At 46.0% G+C, this 17988-nt stretch overlaps 1 protein-coding gene across 1 annotated transcript; it reads left to right on the top strand.

Moving 5' to 3' along the window:
- The first annotated feature begins 15846 nt into the window (after nt 1–15846).
- LOC119299806 (dof zinc finger protein DOF5.1-like) lies at nt 15847–17901 on the top strand. Its single transcript, XM_037576952.1, has 2 exons — nt 15847–16312; nt 16576–17901. The coding sequence occupies exons 1-2, from the start codon at nt 16262–16264 to the stop codon at nt 17551–17553; spliced, it is 1029 nt and encodes a 342-aa protein (XP_037432849.1). The 5' UTR covers nt 15847–16261; the 3' UTR covers nt 17554–17901.
- The last annotated feature ends 87 nt before the right edge of the window (nt 17902–17988 follow it).

Here is a 17988-nt window from a genome sequence, read left to right as displayed (position 1 = left end):
AGATCTCGAGTAGTACATTGAAGATTTCGGTGTGAAGATGTCCACAAAGCCTGAAGGTACGATGTTTGGCCGAGTGAGCCCCATTTACTTCTAAATTTTTGCTAGTGTTGATCCTTTGTTGTTTCTTCAGATAGAGTTCTATTCCAACGCTGAGCTAGAGACCAAGAGGTTCAAGAAGGATCTGGATCCTTCAAGGCAACTCCTTAGGGACAGCGCCGCCACGGTGATCCTTCGCCTAGACGACCGCCTCGACAATGCCCTTGGTTATATTACCCGCTTGAGAGATGTGACGGTGAAGATCGACAAGGAGCTACTGCAGGGCGAGAAGCTTTAGAGTTATCTGGTGTCCATGATGGTCCGACTGGATGCAATCCCTAGCCGGGTGCAATCCAGGAAGAGGTATGCGGCCCGCTGTAGAGTCAAGGTCGCGATTTCACTCGTCTGCTCCCACTGCAAGGATGTGGACAAAGAGAAGTTGAAGTCCCTCAAGGTTCTCAACAAGAAGAAGCTCAAGTTCGAGGGCTTGATGGAGATGTTTATTAAAGCTGCCACTCGGATCGCATATGGCATCGATTTGGACTCCTTCGTCGACCCGACCAGTCCTTCGTCTGATGCGTGAAAAAACTTTGATTCTTTATGAATTTGCTTCGGTATGCCGGGTGGTTATTGTAACTGTTAAGCTTTGATGAGCCTGGAGCTCATTTACTTCATCTTTTGCTTTGACCATTTGAACTTATCGAAGTTTTAACCCGATCACTGGATCCTTGCTTTATTTGCTGATATGCATTCTGGTTTTGCGGCTAAGCCCTTGAGTGAGGATGATGTCCTCACTTAGAGAAGTTTTTACTTAGGTGAATTCTGGTTTGTGGCTAAGCCCCCAAGTGAGGAAGACGTCTTCACTCGGAGTAGTCTTTAACTTAGGCGAATTCTGGTTCGCAGCTAAGCCCCCGAGTGAGGAAGATGTCCTCAATCAGAGTAGTTTTTAACTTAGGCGAACTCTGGCTCACGGCTAAGCCCCCCGAGTGAGGAAGATGTCCTCACTCGGAGTAGTTTTAAACTTAGGCGAATTCTGGTTTGCGGCTAAGCCCCCGAGTGTGGAAGATGTCCTCACTCGAAGAAGTTTTTAACTTAGGGGAATTCTGGTTCGTGGCTAAACCCCCAAGTGTGGAAGATGTCCTCACTCGGAGAAGTTTATAACTTAGGAGAATTATGGTTCGTGGCTATGCCCCGGAGTGAGGAGGATGTCCTCACTCGGAGAAGTTTTTTACTTAGGTGAATCCTGGTTCGCGGCAAAGCCCCCGAGTGAGGAGGTTGTCGTCACTCAGAGAAGTTTTTAACTTAGGAGAATTCTGGTCTGTGGCTAAGTTCACCCGCTAGGAGTGTTGTAGTGTCAGGACCCCAGTTCTAAGTCACACTGATCTAGCGTGTAACACCTCATATCACTTTGCGGCCTCACGCACGGTATTCCCACGGGTGTCGCCTTACCATGGCCCGAGACCGTTTGCGCCTTTTGGCTCATGTATATGATAGTGTCTCTAGTATCTATATGATAGAGAACCTGGGCCGACATGACTAGTAGTGAACCCAAAGTGGCACTAACTTACAGGAACATGCATACATGAATCAACCTCGAGCATGTCGGTCAACATCGTACGAATCTAGGCTGTAGCAACTGGGCTAACAGGACTCTGGGAACCCGGGCTGTAGCAGGCTAACAGGACTCCGGATGTCTCCACGTGACATTTCCCCAAAGGGACAGACATAGGAATGAAGTGAATCACATGCCGGCCAGTCTAAGTGTTCCAGAGCAGTAGTGCTGGCCTAGCAGGACTCCGGTAAACCGGGCTATAGAGGACTACCAAGGCTCAGTGGAAGCACCAGACTACATTTCCCCATAAGAGAGGCTACCAAGGATAAACAACTAGATTGTCGGATTCCACATATACCACGCATTTCAAACATACACACAATATGCTCGATATGTGTAAATACAACATGGCATCACAACAAAACTCTACAACTCAAGTACTTTATTCAGAAGGCTCCAGAGAGCCTTACATAATATGTTCATATAGGTAGGGGTCACACGACCTGACACTCAAGTCATACAAACATACAAGCACATGCAGAAGCAAACTTGTCTGAGTACAAACAACTAGAAAGCAAGAAGGCTTGACGAAGCCTGTCTATCTACAAGGCCCTTCATGGCTAAGGATCACCACCTGGGTGGCAAGTCACTCATCAACGTCGAGATCTACATAGAACCCATCGGAGGGGGCGGTGTTCTCTTCTGCAACAGTAATTAAGCAAACATGAGTACGAAGGTACTCAGCAAGTCTTACAACAGATCCTATTATACAAGCAACATTCTCAAGAAGGATAGTGGGGTTATTGCAGCAAGCTAGCTTTGACTCTTGGCTACTATCCTACGAGACAGCAACTTGTAAATGTTTTGCGCACACGAGTCCACTACTCATCACAACAATACACCACCGTGGATCCTCCTCCATCATCCTACGGAAGGGCCATCCATGGCACTCACAATTGTCTTGAGGCTTTTAGGAGTATCCATTCACTTGTCTATGAACTGTATAGGCAACCAAGTAGTCCTTTACCGCGGACGCGGCTATTAGAATAGATGATGTTAACCCTGCAGGGGTGTACTTCTTCATAGACGCTCTCACCACTTATCGCGTTTACACGACATGTACTCGGCAACCTTCAAGCGGAAGCCCAACGAGGGTGTCGGCCATGGCCTACCTAAACACTCAAGTCTCTAGTCTAGGTTTATCACCTATCCAGGTTCCATCCGCAGGGAGTCCGACCGAGGTTTCCACATACGACCCCGAACGATGTGTACAGGGTTCCCGAGACACCAAACGGGTGACTCGGTACACCGTGCCACAATGTATCTACCGCATCATAGCCCACCCCTAGGGTCAGCGCTACGCACGGCCGCCAACGCATATCCTATAAACACCAGAAACTAGTTGCAACTCCTGGACAGAGGACTAGGGTGGTTAAGAAGCTGAGAGGGTCATTGGTCTCGGGCCCAATGCATGGTAGTAGCTTGTTCTTAAATCACACATACAGATCTCAGTGCTTAAGGACGGTTCCAATTAAACAACCCACCATGTACTCCTACATGGCCTCTCATCGATACCTTTACCAAATCGTGTTCAACACATCACTCACATTACCGACATATTCATTTCACTCTAGCCCATCACCCAGATGAACCATACCTGACACAACTCTAAGCATAGCAAGCATAGCAAGGTAGGAAACATAGACATGGCTCAATCAACTCCTACACATGCTAGTGGGTTTCATCTAGTTACTGTGGCAATGACAGGTCATGCAGAGGAAAAGGGTTCAACTACCGCAGCACACACATCAGTTTGAAACGTTGTTGTCTTAAATGCAGTAAATGAGAGCAGGAGCAAGAACATGGGATTGTATCGACATGATCAATGGGGCTGCTTACCTGATGGAGTGGTAGTAGGATACTGCCCTTCAGTCGGATATTCGTAGGTATCCACGGAGGCAGAACCTACCACGAAAGACACAATGGAACACAATCATCACATGGCAATATGTAACAATATGATGCATGTTGTGACATTGCAATATGGTTGTGTTTTGTCTAATGCATTCTAAACAGGTTGGTTTGAGTCCATTTGAATCAAAGATTCAAATGGAAGCTCATGATATGAAGTCATATTAGTGCATTAGCTTGTTTCACTTAAACAACAAGGTTAAAGTGCTCTGACATGCATGAAACCATTACAGATGGAAAGATTGGATTTTTTGATCATTTTTCATATATAAATCTTTGCATTTGGAGTTACATATTATTTTCTATGATTTTTTAAAGTTTAGAACATTTTCTGGAATTTCCTATATAAGAATAAATCCAGTAATTGATTTACTGTGTCAGCATTGCGTCAGGGTGACATCAGCAGTCAACAGGGACGGTCTAGGTCAAACCTGACTAGTGGGTCCCATGTGTCAGTGTCATTAGTTTAACTAATTTTTAGTTAGTCCTAATCCTAACTTAATTAGCAGGCGGGTCCCACTTGTCATAGACCCAGGGGGGTCAAACTGGGCCCACTCGGAGTCAAACATGGTCAGCGGGGTCAAACTCACTGGCGTTTAGCCGCCAGCGAGGCCAAACACGGCGGGGTAGTGCAGGATTTGCACTCCGATGACCAAATGGATGGCGGAGGCCACCTACGCGTAGCTGGGAGCAAGCCGCGTCGAGTGGTGGCAGTGGGTGGAGCTGGGGTGGCCGGAAACATCGCCAGTGACGAGTGTGGCGGGGGCGGAGCTCGAACGAGCTCGAACTCGTCGCTAGGAGGCATGGCGAGGAGCGTGGAGCGGTGCTACGGGCTCCTGCGGGTGCTGTGAAGACGATGGCGTGCTCGGTTTCGAGCCAACGTGGCTGTGGCCACAAGGCGATGTGCGGTGGTGGCGGCGGGTGCGGGCGAGCTTGGTGTGGTCGCTCCGGTGCTCGAGAAGGCAAACGGAGAGGAGGAGGTAGCTGGGCTCATGGCGGTCACAACGAGGCAGACAGCGAGGTCGGGGACGAACTGGTGCGGCGGTGACGGTGAAGGGGATCTCCGGCGGCGTTCGGTGAAGACGAGGTCGAAGTCGACGGAGTAGAGCGTGCGAGCGCTCTGGGCTCGGCTAGCTCAACGAAGCAGACAATGGCGGAGCTTGTAGACACGGCTGCGCGGCGCGGGGACGACGGTGGACGCGGGTTTCACGGTGGCACGGGGCGCGACAGTGTCGGCCATGGCGAGGAGAGAGCGAGAGAGAAGAGCAGGGGGAGAATGAGGTGTCCAGGCGGTCGAGCGGGCGACGTGGAGGTTGTCCAGCGCGATCAGGGGCAAGCGGCAAGCAGCTGGCGCCGTGGCAAGCTCGGCGGCATCTCGGTGTCCCTCCTGCCTGCCTTGTGAAGAAGAAGCAGTTGTCTGGCATGGGCCAGCACAGTGCTGGGCCGCCAGGTGGGACGGGAGGTAGGCTGCGACCAGGTAAGCTCTTCTCTCTTTTATTTAATGTTTTGTTTTATTTTCTACAAGTTTGTGGTATTTCTAAAAATAGTTAGGCACTTTCAAAAATCACCAAACTTCACATGGCCACTGTTTGGAATAAGGATGGCAATGGGTAGGGTATGGGGCGGGTAGAACAATACCATACCCATACCCGTGTAGTTAATGGGTACAAAATTCTACCCATACCCGTACCCATGGGTATGAAGCTTTACCCGTACCCATATCCGACGGGTACCCATCCCCATTGGGTACCCAATGGGTAGATCAAATAGTACAAAAGTTATTCACAATTTTATATTCATCCCTAGCACATTTAAAAAAATGGCATTTATCTCAACTCATTAACTAATAGAAGGTACAATACAATCTCAATTCAAATTGACAATTGGCGACAACTTCAACCTAGGTTCACAAAACTCATCAAATAACATCCAGAAAGTAACATGTTAGTATAAATGGGTAGGGTATGGGTATATCCGTGGGTACAAGGCTATACCCGTGCCCTACCCAAGACTTAATGGGTAGGGTATGGGACTACCCATGGGTACAAAATTGTGCCCATACCCTGCCCATGCGGGTACGGTATCCACGGGTACCCGTACCCATGGGTAAAATTGCCATCATTAGTTTGGAATAAGTCCAACATGGAACATTTTAGTTTAGGATTATTTGAGCATTTAAAATATTTATTAGCATTTAAATGCCCAAATTCAAATAATTAATGATTTAATCCGATGCCTTAGGATGACCTAGAAATTTGTGCACCATTTTTATCAGAGGTTTAGGACCAAGGCAAAGATGATGAACATTTTAGAAGGGCATTTCAGGTTCACTGAAAATATTTTTAGTAAACCCTAGTTGGTTTCAGGGGGGTGCTGGGGGTTCTGTCATCCCCATTTCCAAGTTTCTGATAATTTAAATATGACACAAGCAATCTAATGCATGAACTACCTAGGGTGTGACATGTAGTTTCCGAGTGTTTAGGTCACCAGAGTGAACTATAGCACTAAGCCAAATTCTATGATGCACAAGAAAAGTAAGACTTTTATTCATCAAATTTCACTCGGAAATCTTATTACAATGCAAAAATTATTATATGTGAAGAATTTGCGGAGCAGGTCTGCATTCAAGCTCGAGGCTCTTCTGTGTCTTTATCGAAGTTGTAGAGTCGATAGGCTCCATTGTTCAGAACCTTCGCAATCCCAAAGGGACCTTCCCATGAAGGGGCCAACTCATGTGGCTTTTGTTGGTCTAGTCAGTGGACTAGGTCGCCTTCCTGAAAGGCACGCCCTCTGACCTATCTGTCGTGATATCGGCACAGATCTTGCTAGTAGGCAGTCGACCTGATGACCTGGTAGGCAATCGACCACCGCACCATGCAAATATCTCCAGCTTTTATTTCGAGCTATTTTTCTAACAGATCTAGATCTCCATGACGTCTTCAAGCGCCCCAAGGACAGGTTTTTCGATACGGTCATCAACCCCTAGCTCGCGGAGGTGCTGCAACACCCTCAAACCATTGAGATGTGTGAGGGGTGCTACACATCCGCGGTGTTGACGGACCAGGGAGGAGCGGAAGCGTGGAGACAAGACTCGAAGCAATGGAGCAACAAGTTTTCAAGTGCCAGGGGATGGTGGAATGTGGACTCGACGCCAACCACATGATGATCGCGGAGTTCACCAACAACCACAAGCTAGATGCCAAGAACATTGCGAAGACCATCTTCAAGCTTCACGAGAAAATCGAGCACCTCCATGCCCAGATCTATGACCTGCAAAATAAAAACTGTGAGTATGAATATATATTCAAAAGGATGAGTTTGGCTGCAGATTTGAGGATCCCAGAGACTCGATCATCCTTCTATGATGGTGAGCCTATGCCTTGGAAGATGGACGGCAAGCCTACATCATCAACAACTCCATCATCACTACCACCAAAGGAGAGCTGAGTATCGGGTATGGGCACTCCCCTTGGCAACTGCCAAGCTTGGGGGAGTGCCCCGGTATCGTATCACCATCATGCTTCTATCTTTACTGTTTTTCTTAGTTCGATCCTTTTGGTTATATCTTCATCTAGTAGAATAAAGTTTAGTATGATCTAGCTTTGAGTTTTGTGTTGATCCTTATCTATGTAATCAAGTTCATGAGCTATATATAATAAAGATTAGTTTTGAGTCAAGGGCTTGGTTATCTTGTTATGATCTTAAGGGAATAAAAGAAGAAAAGAAAGAGGGAGAGAAAGAATAAAAAGAAATAAAGAGATCATATTGATCTTATGGAGAGTAATGACTTCACATATAAAGAGTATGATGAATAAAAGTTGTTGAGAGTTGACAAACATAGTTTTGGTCATCGTTGCAATTAATAGAAAGTGATAAACAAAGAGAGATTTTCACATATAAATATACTATCTTGGACATATTTTATGATTGTGAGAACTCATTAAAATATGACATGCTAAAAAGTTGATGTTGGACAATGAAGACAACGTAATGGGTTATGTTTTCTTATATCCGAAATAAATTATATTGCCATTGATCATCCAACATGTTGAGCTTGCCTTTCCCCATTATGCTAGCCAAATTCTTTGCACCAAGTAGAGATACTACTTGTGCTTCCAAATATCCTTAAACTCAGTTTTGCCATGAGAGTCCACCATATCTATCTATTGATTGAGTAAGATCGCTCAAGTAAGTTGTCATTGTTGCAAACAATAAAAAATTGCTCTTTAAATATGTATGATCTATTATTGCGGAGAAAATAAGCTTTATACGAGCTTGTGATATGGAAGAAATAAAAGTGACGTACTGCATAATAAAGGTCCCTATCACAAGTGGCAATATAAAGTGACGTTCTTTTGCATTAAGATTTTGTGCATCCAACCATAAAAGTACATGACAACCTTTGCTTCCCTCTGCGAAGGGCCTATCTTTTATTTTTGTCCTATACCTTATACAAGAGTCATGGTGATCTTCACCTTTCCTTTTTACATTTTATCCTTTGGCAAGCACTGGGTGTTGGAAACATCCTGATATATTTTATCTAATTGGATGTGGGTTTTCATAAACTATTATTGTTGACATTACCTTTGAGGTAAAAGGTTGGGAGGTAAAACAATAAGCCCCTATATTTCTCTATGTCCGATTAAAACTTCATACCCATAAGTATTGCATGAGTGTTAGAAATTGTGAAAGACTAAATGATACTTGAGTATGTGGACTTGCTGAAAAGCTCTTATATTGACTCTTTCCGATGTTATGATAAATTGTAATTGTTTCAATGACTGAGATTATAGTTTGCTAGCTTTCAATGAAGTTCTGATTCATACTTGACATTGTGAATAGATTATTACTTTAGCATAAGAAATCATATGACAATATATATATATATATATATATATATATATATATATATATATATATATATATATATATATATATGTTGTTGTTCTAAGAATGATCATGATGCCCTCATGTCCGTATTTTATTTTATCGACACCTCTATCTCTAAACATGTGGACATATTTTTAGATATCGGCTTCCGCTTGAGGACAAGCAAGGTCTAAGCTTCGGGGAGTTGATACGTCCATTTTGCATCATGCTTTTATATCGATATTTATTGCATTATGGGCTGTTATTACACATTATGTCACAATACTTATGCCTTTTCTCTCTTATTTTACAAGGTTTACATGAAGAGGGAGAATGCCGGCACCTGGAATTCTGGGCTGGAAAAGGAGCAAATATTAGAGACCTATTCCGCACAACTCCAAAAGTCCTGAAACTCCACGAAAGTCAGTTTTGGAATATATTAAAAAAAATTGGGCGAAGAAAGCACTAGAGGGGAGCCGGCCACCGTCCATGAGGGTAGGGGCGCGCCCTACCCCCTGGGTGCGCCCCCCTGCCTCGTGGTCCACCTGGCAGGCCCCCAATGCCCATCTTCTGGTATAAGGTGTATTTTTCCCTGGAAAAAATTAGAAGGAAGCTTTTGGGATGAAGTGCCGCCGTCTTGAGGCAGAACCTTGGCGGAACCAATCTAGGGCTCTGGTGGAGCTGTTCTGCGGGGGAAACATCCCTCCGGGAGAGGGAAATCGTCACCATCGATCATCTCATCGGGAGGGGGTCAATCTCCATCAGCATCTTCACCAGCACCATCTCCTCTCTAACCCTAGTTCATCTCTTGTATCCGATCTTTGTCTCAAAACCTCAGATTGGTACCTGTGGGTTGCTAGTAGTGTTGATTACTCATTGTAGTTGATGCTAGTTGGTTTATTTGGTGGAAGATTATATGTTCAGATCCTTTATGCATATTAATACACCTCTGATTATGAACATGAATATGATTTGTGAGTAGTTACGTTTGTTCCTGAGGACATGGGAGAAGTCTTGCTATAAGTAGTCATGTGAATTTGGTATTCGTTCAATATTTTGATGAGATGTATGTTGTCTTTCCTCTAGTGGTGTTATGTGAACGTATACTACATGACACTTCACCATTGTTTGGGCCTAGGGGAAGGCATTGGGAAGTAATAAGTAGATGATGGGTTGCTAGAGTGACAGAAGCTTAAACCCTAGTTTATATGTTGCTTCATAAGGGGCTGATTTGGATCCATATGTTTCATGCTATGGTTAGGTTTACCTTAATTCTTCTTTCGTAGTTGCGGATGCTTGCGAAGGGGGTTAATCATAAGTGGGATGCTTGTCCAAGGAAGGGCAGTACCCAAGCACCGGTCCACCCTCATATCGAATTATCAAAGTAACGAACATGAATCACATGAGCATGATGAAAACTAGCTTAACGATAATTCCCATGTGTCCTCGAGAGCACTTTCCTTTATATAAGAGTTTGTCCAGGCTTGTCCTTTGCTAAAAATGGATTGGGCCACCTTGCTGCACCTTGTTTACTTTTATTACTTGTTACCCGTTACGAATTACCTTATCACAAAACTATCTGTTACCGATAATTTCAGTGCTTGTAGAGAATACCTTACTGAAAACTGCTTGTCATTTCCTTCCGCTCCTCGTTGGGTTCGACACTCTTACTTATCGAAAGGACTATAATAGATCCCATATACTTGTGGGTCATCAAGACTCGTGTGGCATGCTCTATAGGTCGCGCATGAGGCGCGGCTTTAGCACTTGGAGTATCACCCCGTTCGCCCGCTCTGCCTAACCATTCGACAGCGGGAGACTACGGAGGCGTAACCGACCCGAGTTCCTTGTGTGTAGCAGAATTCCTGGAATTCCTCCGAGTCAAAATTTGACCCGTTGTTAGCGATGATGCTATGGGGGGCTCCAAATCTGAAAATTATCTCTTTGATGTATTTGATCGATGTGACAGAGTCCAGCTTCTTGATGGGCTTCGGTTCAATCCACTTGGTGAATTTGTCCATTGCCACCAATAGATTAGTGAACCTGCTGGTCCCAGTACCGAGGGGTCCAATCATGTCCATCCCCCAGACGACCAATGGCCATGTGAGGGGAAATGTCTTCAGCGCGGGTGCTGGCTTGTGCGACTGATTCGCATAAAACTACATCCGGCTCACTGTTCTATAATCTCTCTGCCTGCTTCATTGGTGCGGGGCCAGTAGAAGACCGCCCGAAATGCCTTGGCGACCAGTGTCCGAGAGGACGCATGGTGCCAATAGGTTCCCGAGTGAATCTCCTGCAAGATTTGCTTCCCTTCCTTTGGTGAAACACAACACTGCACAATGCCAGAAGTACTTTTCTTGTAGAGTTGATCTCCCATGATAGTGTAAACCTTCAATCAACGGACGATCTGGTGGGCCTCCACCTCATCTTTGGGGAGTTCCTGCCTGACCAGGTATGATACGTACGGCTCAGTCCACTCGGGAATGATCACCAGCACTTCGTGAACCAAATCAATCACTGTCTAAATGCCAACTTCAATCGGATTGGATGGTCCGATTGGTTGCGGGGGCTCCTCTATAAAGGGATCTTCTTTGATTGTCGGGGAGTGCGAATGCTCAAGGAACACCTTCTTAGGTACTTCCTTCCGAGTGGAACCAATCTTGGCTAAATCAACAGCTGTTTGATTCTTGAGTCAGGGAACGTAGTGTAACTCCAACTCCATGAAGTTTTTCTCCAATTTCTTGACTGCATTGCAGTATCCTGTCATGGCTGGGCTACGGATGTCCCATTCCTTTATCACTTGGTTCACCACAAGATCCGAGTGGTGATAGACCATCAGTGGGCGGATGCCAAGTGAGATAGCCATTTGAAAGTGCAACTATCCCTAGGTGGTTTTGGTAATTCCTAACAACATATAGCTCATTGAGCTAATGCTATTCCAAGATTAATATTTCAGGAAAATCTCAATGAATGGCATGGCATGGATGAGGAAAGTGGACCCCTCAAAATACTAAGGACAAAAAGATTGGCTCAAGCTCAAAGCTCAAGACTCTACATTTTATATTTTAGTGATCCAAGATCACATTGAGTCTATAGGAAAAGCCAATACTATCAAGGAGGGATGAGGTGTTGCTTGATGAGGTTCTTGCTTCATAGTGCTTAGTGATATGCTCCAAAAACCCTCAACTACCTTCCCACATCCACATATGAACTAAACCAAAAGTCAAACTCGGCCCCACCGATTCTTTCTATCCGGCGCCACCGAGTTCAGATGTCATAGCCACTGCCACAAACCCTAGGCAAATCGGTCTCACCGATAGGGATCTCGGTCACACCGAGATGGGGTTGTAATCTCTCTGTTTCCCTTCATAACGTTTCGGTCCTACCGAGATGAGCGATCGGTCCCACCGAGATTGCAATGTAAACTCTCTGTTTCCCTTTTGTAACATTTCGGTCCCACCGAAATGAGCGATCGGTCCCACCGAGTTTACCTGACCAACTCTCTGGTTAGCTTATTACCAAAATCGGTCCCACCGAGTTTGTGTAATCGGTCACACCGAGATTACGTTATGCCCTAACCCTAACCATATCGGTCCTACCGAGTTGCATCTCAGTCCCACCGAAAATCCTAACGGTCACTAGGTTTGCTAAATCGGTCCAACCGAGTTTCTCAATTCGGTCTCACCGAGATTGGTAAATTATGTGTAATGGTTAGTTTTTGTGTGGAGGCTATATATACCCCTCCATCCGCTCTTCATTCGTGGAGAGAGCCATCAGAACATACCTACACTTCCAATACACATTTTCTGAGAGAGAACCACCTACTCATGTGTTGAGGCCAAGATATTCCATTCACACCATATGAATCTTGATCTCTAGCCTTCCCCAAGTTGCTTTCCACTCAAATCTTCTTTCCACCAAATCCATATCCTGTGAGAGAGAGTTGAGTGTTGGGGAGACAATCATTTGAAGCACAAGAGCAAGGACTTCATCATCAACACACCATTTGTTACTTCTTGGAGAGTGGTGTCTCCTAGATTGGCTAGGTGTCACTTGGGAGCCTCCGACAAGATTGTGGAGTTGAACCAAGGAGTTTGTAAGGGCAAAGAGATCGCCTACTTCATGAAGATCTACCGCTAGTGAGGCAAGTCCTTCGTGGGCGATGGCCATGATGGGATAGACAAGGTTGCTTCTTCGTGGACCCTTCGTGGGTGGAGCCCTTCGTGGACTCGCGCAACCGTTACCCTTCGTGGGTTGAAGTCTCCATCAACGTGGATGTACGATAGCACCACCTATCGGAACCACGACAAAAACATTTGTGTCTCCAATTGCATTTGAATTCTCCAAACCCTTCCCTTTATATTCTTGCAAGTTGCATGCTTTACTTTCCGCTGCTCATAGACACTTTGCATGCTTGCTTGAATTGTGTTAAGATTGCTTGACTTGTGCTAAGATAACTAAAATCTGCTAAAGACTAAAATTGGGAAAATGATAGATTTTTATTTGGTCAAGTAGTCTAATCACCCCCCCCCCCCTCTAGACATACTTTCGATCCTACACCATTCGCAGTCCATAGAGGAGGGCCTCGTACTCGGCTTTGTTGTTGGAGGAATCAAACTGAATCTGCAACACATAGCTGAGTCGGTCTCCCTTAGGAGAAATTAGGACTACTACTCCAGCCCCCAAGCCCTAAAGCATCTTAGAGCCATCGAATAACATGGTCCAGTGCTTAGAGAGGCTTTGGGCCGACTACTGCTATTGCATCCACTCGGCCAGAAAATCCACCAATGCTTGAGATTTGATAGCTTTCTTGGCTTCGAACTTGATGTCCAAAGGGAGGAGCTCAATAGCCCACTTGGTCACTCGGCCTGTTGCATCTCCGTTGTTCATGATCTTGGACAGTGGAGCGTCGCTGACAACAGTAATCGAGTGCTCTTGAAAATAGTGAGCCACCTTATTTGCAGTTAGATAGATGCCATAAACCAATTTATGATAGTGCAGGTATCTCTGCTTGGAAGGGGTCAAGACTTCTGAAATGTAGTAAACTGATTGTTGGGTCTTCAAGGCTTTTCCTTGTGTCCTCATGCTCCAAAGTGAGCACGGTGCTAACCACTTGACTCGTGCTTGTGATCTACAAGAGCAAAGGCTCTCGACTACCCGAAGCAGCAAGCATGGGCTGGGTGGAGAGCAGAGCTTTGAGTTCTTGGAATGCATCCTGCGCTTCAGTCATCCACTCAAATTTATCTGATTTCTTCATGAGTTGCTAAAGTGGCAGGGCATTTTCGCCGAGTCCTGAAATGAATCTGATCAGGGCTGCTAGACAGCCCATGTGTCTTTGCACCTCGTGGAGACGCTCTGGTTGCTTCATTCGGACTATCGCGCCAATCTTTTCGGGGTTAGCACTGATTCCATGTTCGGAAACGACGAGTAACTTGTCAGCTGGAATCCCGAAAGTGCACTTATTCAGGTTGAGCTTTATTTCAAATGTGTGCAGATTCGCAAAGGTCACCGTGAGTGAGCCAGGAGGTTGAAACCTTCCCTAGACTTGACCACAATGTCATCCATGTAGGCCTCCGCGTTCCAACTGATCTGCTTTTGCAAGCATTTCTGAATCATGCACTGGAAAGTCACCCATGCGTTTTTCAGTCCGAATGGCATCGTGATATAACAAAATCACCCGAATGGGGTGATGAAGGCTGTTTTATTTCATGTAGGCCATACATTCAGATCTGTCGATACCCGGCTAGTAAATCTAATAAATCAAATATGATGCTAGTGGATCAAGCTAGTTGGATGATGTGGAAGAGCGCATGTTGAGATTATTGTAAGTGTTGGGAATCACTCTCTTAGGTATATCGGATTTGAACTTGGCTCTCATTTCCCATCTAATGTCTAGCATGCATTTTTTGCAAAGAAAATCTAAATTGTTTGTAATTAGTCAAAGATGACAAAGTTTTACTGTTGGTTCTCCAAAAGAGATATACTTAGAAATATAGGGAGTATAAAAATAGATAATGCTTTAGGCAATCCTCCTGGTATATTTTGTACTACCTCCTGGTATATGTTAGTAAAAACCACCGAGCCTATGAATACAGTATTTACGGAAATTTGGATGTAGTAGTAGTATTTTTATCTTACGAATCTCAGTGAACTTTTTTTTTTCGAAGTCGTTTTGCAATCTACTCAAACCTCTTGTTTTATCTCCTCTTTTTTCCCCGTGGTGTATCAAACACTCAGTGATGCTAACTCTTACTATGATTTTATATATATATCCCTATAGGATTAGGAGAACATATCCTCTTGATTCTAAATTACGAGTGCTCTACATTATGCATTGTGAAGTTGTGATACCCTCTTGATTCTCTAAATTGTTTTTTAGATGACAAAGTTTGACTGTTAGTTCTCCAAAAAGACATATACTTGAAATAGAGGGAGTACAAAAATAGTTAATGACTTAGGCAATCCTCCTGGTATATTTTCTACTACCAGTCTTTGTATATGTTAATAAAAACTACCGAACATATGAAAACATTATTTATGGAAATTTAGTAGTAGTATTTTTTTATCTTATTACAAATCTCAGTAAACATTCGTATTTTATTATCAAAGCTAAAAAAAATCCTCACAAAGAAGATAGAAAATTAAACTTTGTGGTTTATTCTAGTGCCATTTATTCACAAATGGGTTCATCAATTAGCTCGTTAAGTTCAATAGCAAACTCCATCACAGTTCAAGGGCTTCTTTCTTTCAAAGGAATTGCATAGGACATTTGGAGGATTTGAATACTTAGAAAATTTCCTATGTACTATATCCTTTGATTTGAAAGGTAGCCTTGGGATTTTTTTTCTTCTTCTAAGTCCCTCTTGCAATCTACTTAAACCTCTTGCTTTATCTCCTTTGTTTTTCCGGTGGTGTATCAAACACTCGTTGATGCTAATTCTTTAGTGTGATTTTATATCCCTACAGGATTTAGGAGTACATATCAACTTCCTGTAACCACGTGAATCGAAGAGGCCCCAAGTGGATGTGCTTGTGCATTGTGGATTTGTGATACACCCTCTTGATTCTCTAGAGTGCTTACATTACGCATCTCATCTGCACTCCAAATTAAGTAATCCAAACCATGATTAAAGCGGCACACCATGGTCACGTCAAACCAGACCTGTACCGTCTCACCACCAACACATATACATATACCCATGTGCACAGTACAAACATCCGTACACACCCACAGGCGAATCTGATTCTACCAGCATACATGTGGGGCCCACCCCTAGCTAACAAACACTAAGCCAGCAGCCAGGCCAAGAAGACCGGCCGGCAGCTTTGATCAGCTCTTCTTCTTTTTCTGCCTCCGGGGGTGTATAAATACAGGGCGCAAGCATGAGGAGGGGCCTTCAATTCACTCATCCATCTGACACAGCACACAATCATCTCCTCCCCTCCCTCTCCATTGCTGTGCTGGACGTTTCCTTAGCATGGCGTTTCACCTCTCGCACTAAGCTAGCTCGCTCCTACTGTTAGGGTTTGGCCAATCACCTTTAGTTGCCCCGCCCTCTCATGACCCATGACATCCATCCGCACTAGCTATAGCTGAGCTCAGTGTCGCTCTCTCTTTAGATCTCTGTCTGGTTTGCAGAGTTGCCGGCTACTGGCTCATTCTCCCTTAGCTGCTAAGAAATGCCACATAAATTATAAAGGGAGAGCACTTGCAAGGGGAGCAAAAGGCGTGGTTTGGTTTTGCCCCTCTCTTCCTCTCTTTCAGTCGTCTTCTCAGCTTCATACTCTCACAAAGTAGAGAGGACCAAGGGGAACTCCTCATCACATCTCACCATGGTTTTCTCCTCCTTCCCGATCTTCCTCGACCCTCCAAGTTGGACCCAGGTAATTAACTGGCTCATCCTCTCTCTTCAAAGCACCCACACACACCAGCACAATCATTATAGTTGGATCGGATCATTTCACTGGCTGGTTATTTTTCTCCGTGATCCGTGCTTGTTGATTGATTTGAAGTTTTCTTATTTGATCACACTTTGTGGACTTGCTTTTAAGATCGCGATAGCATCCTTCTAAGCATGTTCTTGAATATACCATGCTTTAAAGTTTATTCGGTCATAAATAATGTATTCGGCCTCTAATTCCCGCAGATGCAGCAGCAGCCTCTTCAGTGTTTCATGGGAGGAGGTGGCGGCAGCGAGCACCAGCACCACCAGCTGGTCCCTGCGTCGTCCGGCCAGCTGGCGCCGCTGCCGGACGTGCCCGGCAGCACTGCGGCAAGCGCGCCGGCGGTGGCCGGGTCGTCTTCTGCCTCGCTGCAGCTGGTTGTGTCGGGACAGCAGGGTAACCCGGGCGAGCAGCCGCCGCGGCCGTCAGTGTCGATGACCGAGCGCGCCCGGATGGCCCGCGTGCCGCTGCCGGAGCCCGGCACGCTCCGGTGCCCGCGCTGCGACTCGGCCAACACCAAGTTCTGCTACTTCAACAACTACTCGCTCTCGCAGCCGCGCCACTTCTGCAAGGCGTGCCGCCGCTACTGGACGCGGGGCGGCGCCCTCCGCAACGTCCCCGTCGGCGGCGGCTGCCGCCGCAACACCAAGCGCTCCAGCAAGAAGTCGTCTCGCCAGGGCCAGGGCGGCGGCGGTGCCGTCGCAGCCGCCACGTCCTCCTCCTCCACCACCTCCACCTCCACCACCACGAGCGCCGCCGCGGCGACCGCGGCCGACGTCATCGCCAGCATGCAGGCGCTGCCGCACCACCTAGGCGGCCTCCCCGCAGCAGCCGCACTGGAGGCGTCGCTCGAGGGGTACCACAGCCACAGCCACCACCAACACCATAACCTGCCGTTCCTGCCGCCGCAGTTCCTGCAGCAAGGGCTGCACGGGTACCACTTCGCCGACGGCGACATCGGCTCACAGCTGGCCGACGGGTTTCCGAGAGGCGTGGCTTCGGGTCTGCTCGCGCAGCTGGCGTCGATCAAGATGGAGGAGCATGGCGCGGGCGCCGCCGGTGCTGGAGGCGGCTTTGTCGGAGGGCACGAGCAGTACTGGCCCGGAAGCGGTGGCGGGGGCGGGTGGCCGACGGAGTTCTTGTCCGGGTTCAGCTCCTCCTCGTCGGGGAATGTGATGTGATCGTCGGGGAATGAGAGCTGTGACCGTAGGGGGTGCACTGGGTTATGCATGCATGGACGTGGATGCCACTGATGAATTAGGTCTCCCCGCCTTAGTTTAAATTTAGGGTTATGTGGTATGGTCTCGCGCGCGTTCTTCAATTAGGATGGTGTTGTTGGTTTTAACATGCTTTTTCTTCATATTTTAATCTTGGGTTATAATTAGCTAAATGGTGTGTGTTCGTGCCTACTTCTTAGATCGGTGTAGTGGCTGCATGCAAGTGTTGTTAACTTCATGCAAGGAGGGTGATATGATATATTGAGATGTACTGTGTTAAGTTACTTACCAATACTATGTTTAATTATATGAGGAACTTGGTATGGAAATCCATAGCTTTGTATCTTTGCACCATCTTCTTCGAATTCAATTGCGGGCCGATCAATTGCCGTTCCCCCC

Source organism: Triticum dicoccoides, chromosome 5A, assembly GCF_002162155.2.
Source record: "Triticum dicoccoides isolate Atlit2015 ecotype Zavitan chromosome 5A, WEW_v2.0, whole genome shotgun sequence".
In the NCBI taxonomy this organism is placed as follows: domain Eukaryota; kingdom Viridiplantae; phylum Streptophyta; class Magnoliopsida; order Poales; family Poaceae; genus Triticum; species Triticum dicoccoides.
This window is presented reverse-complemented; position numbering and strand designations above follow the sequence as displayed.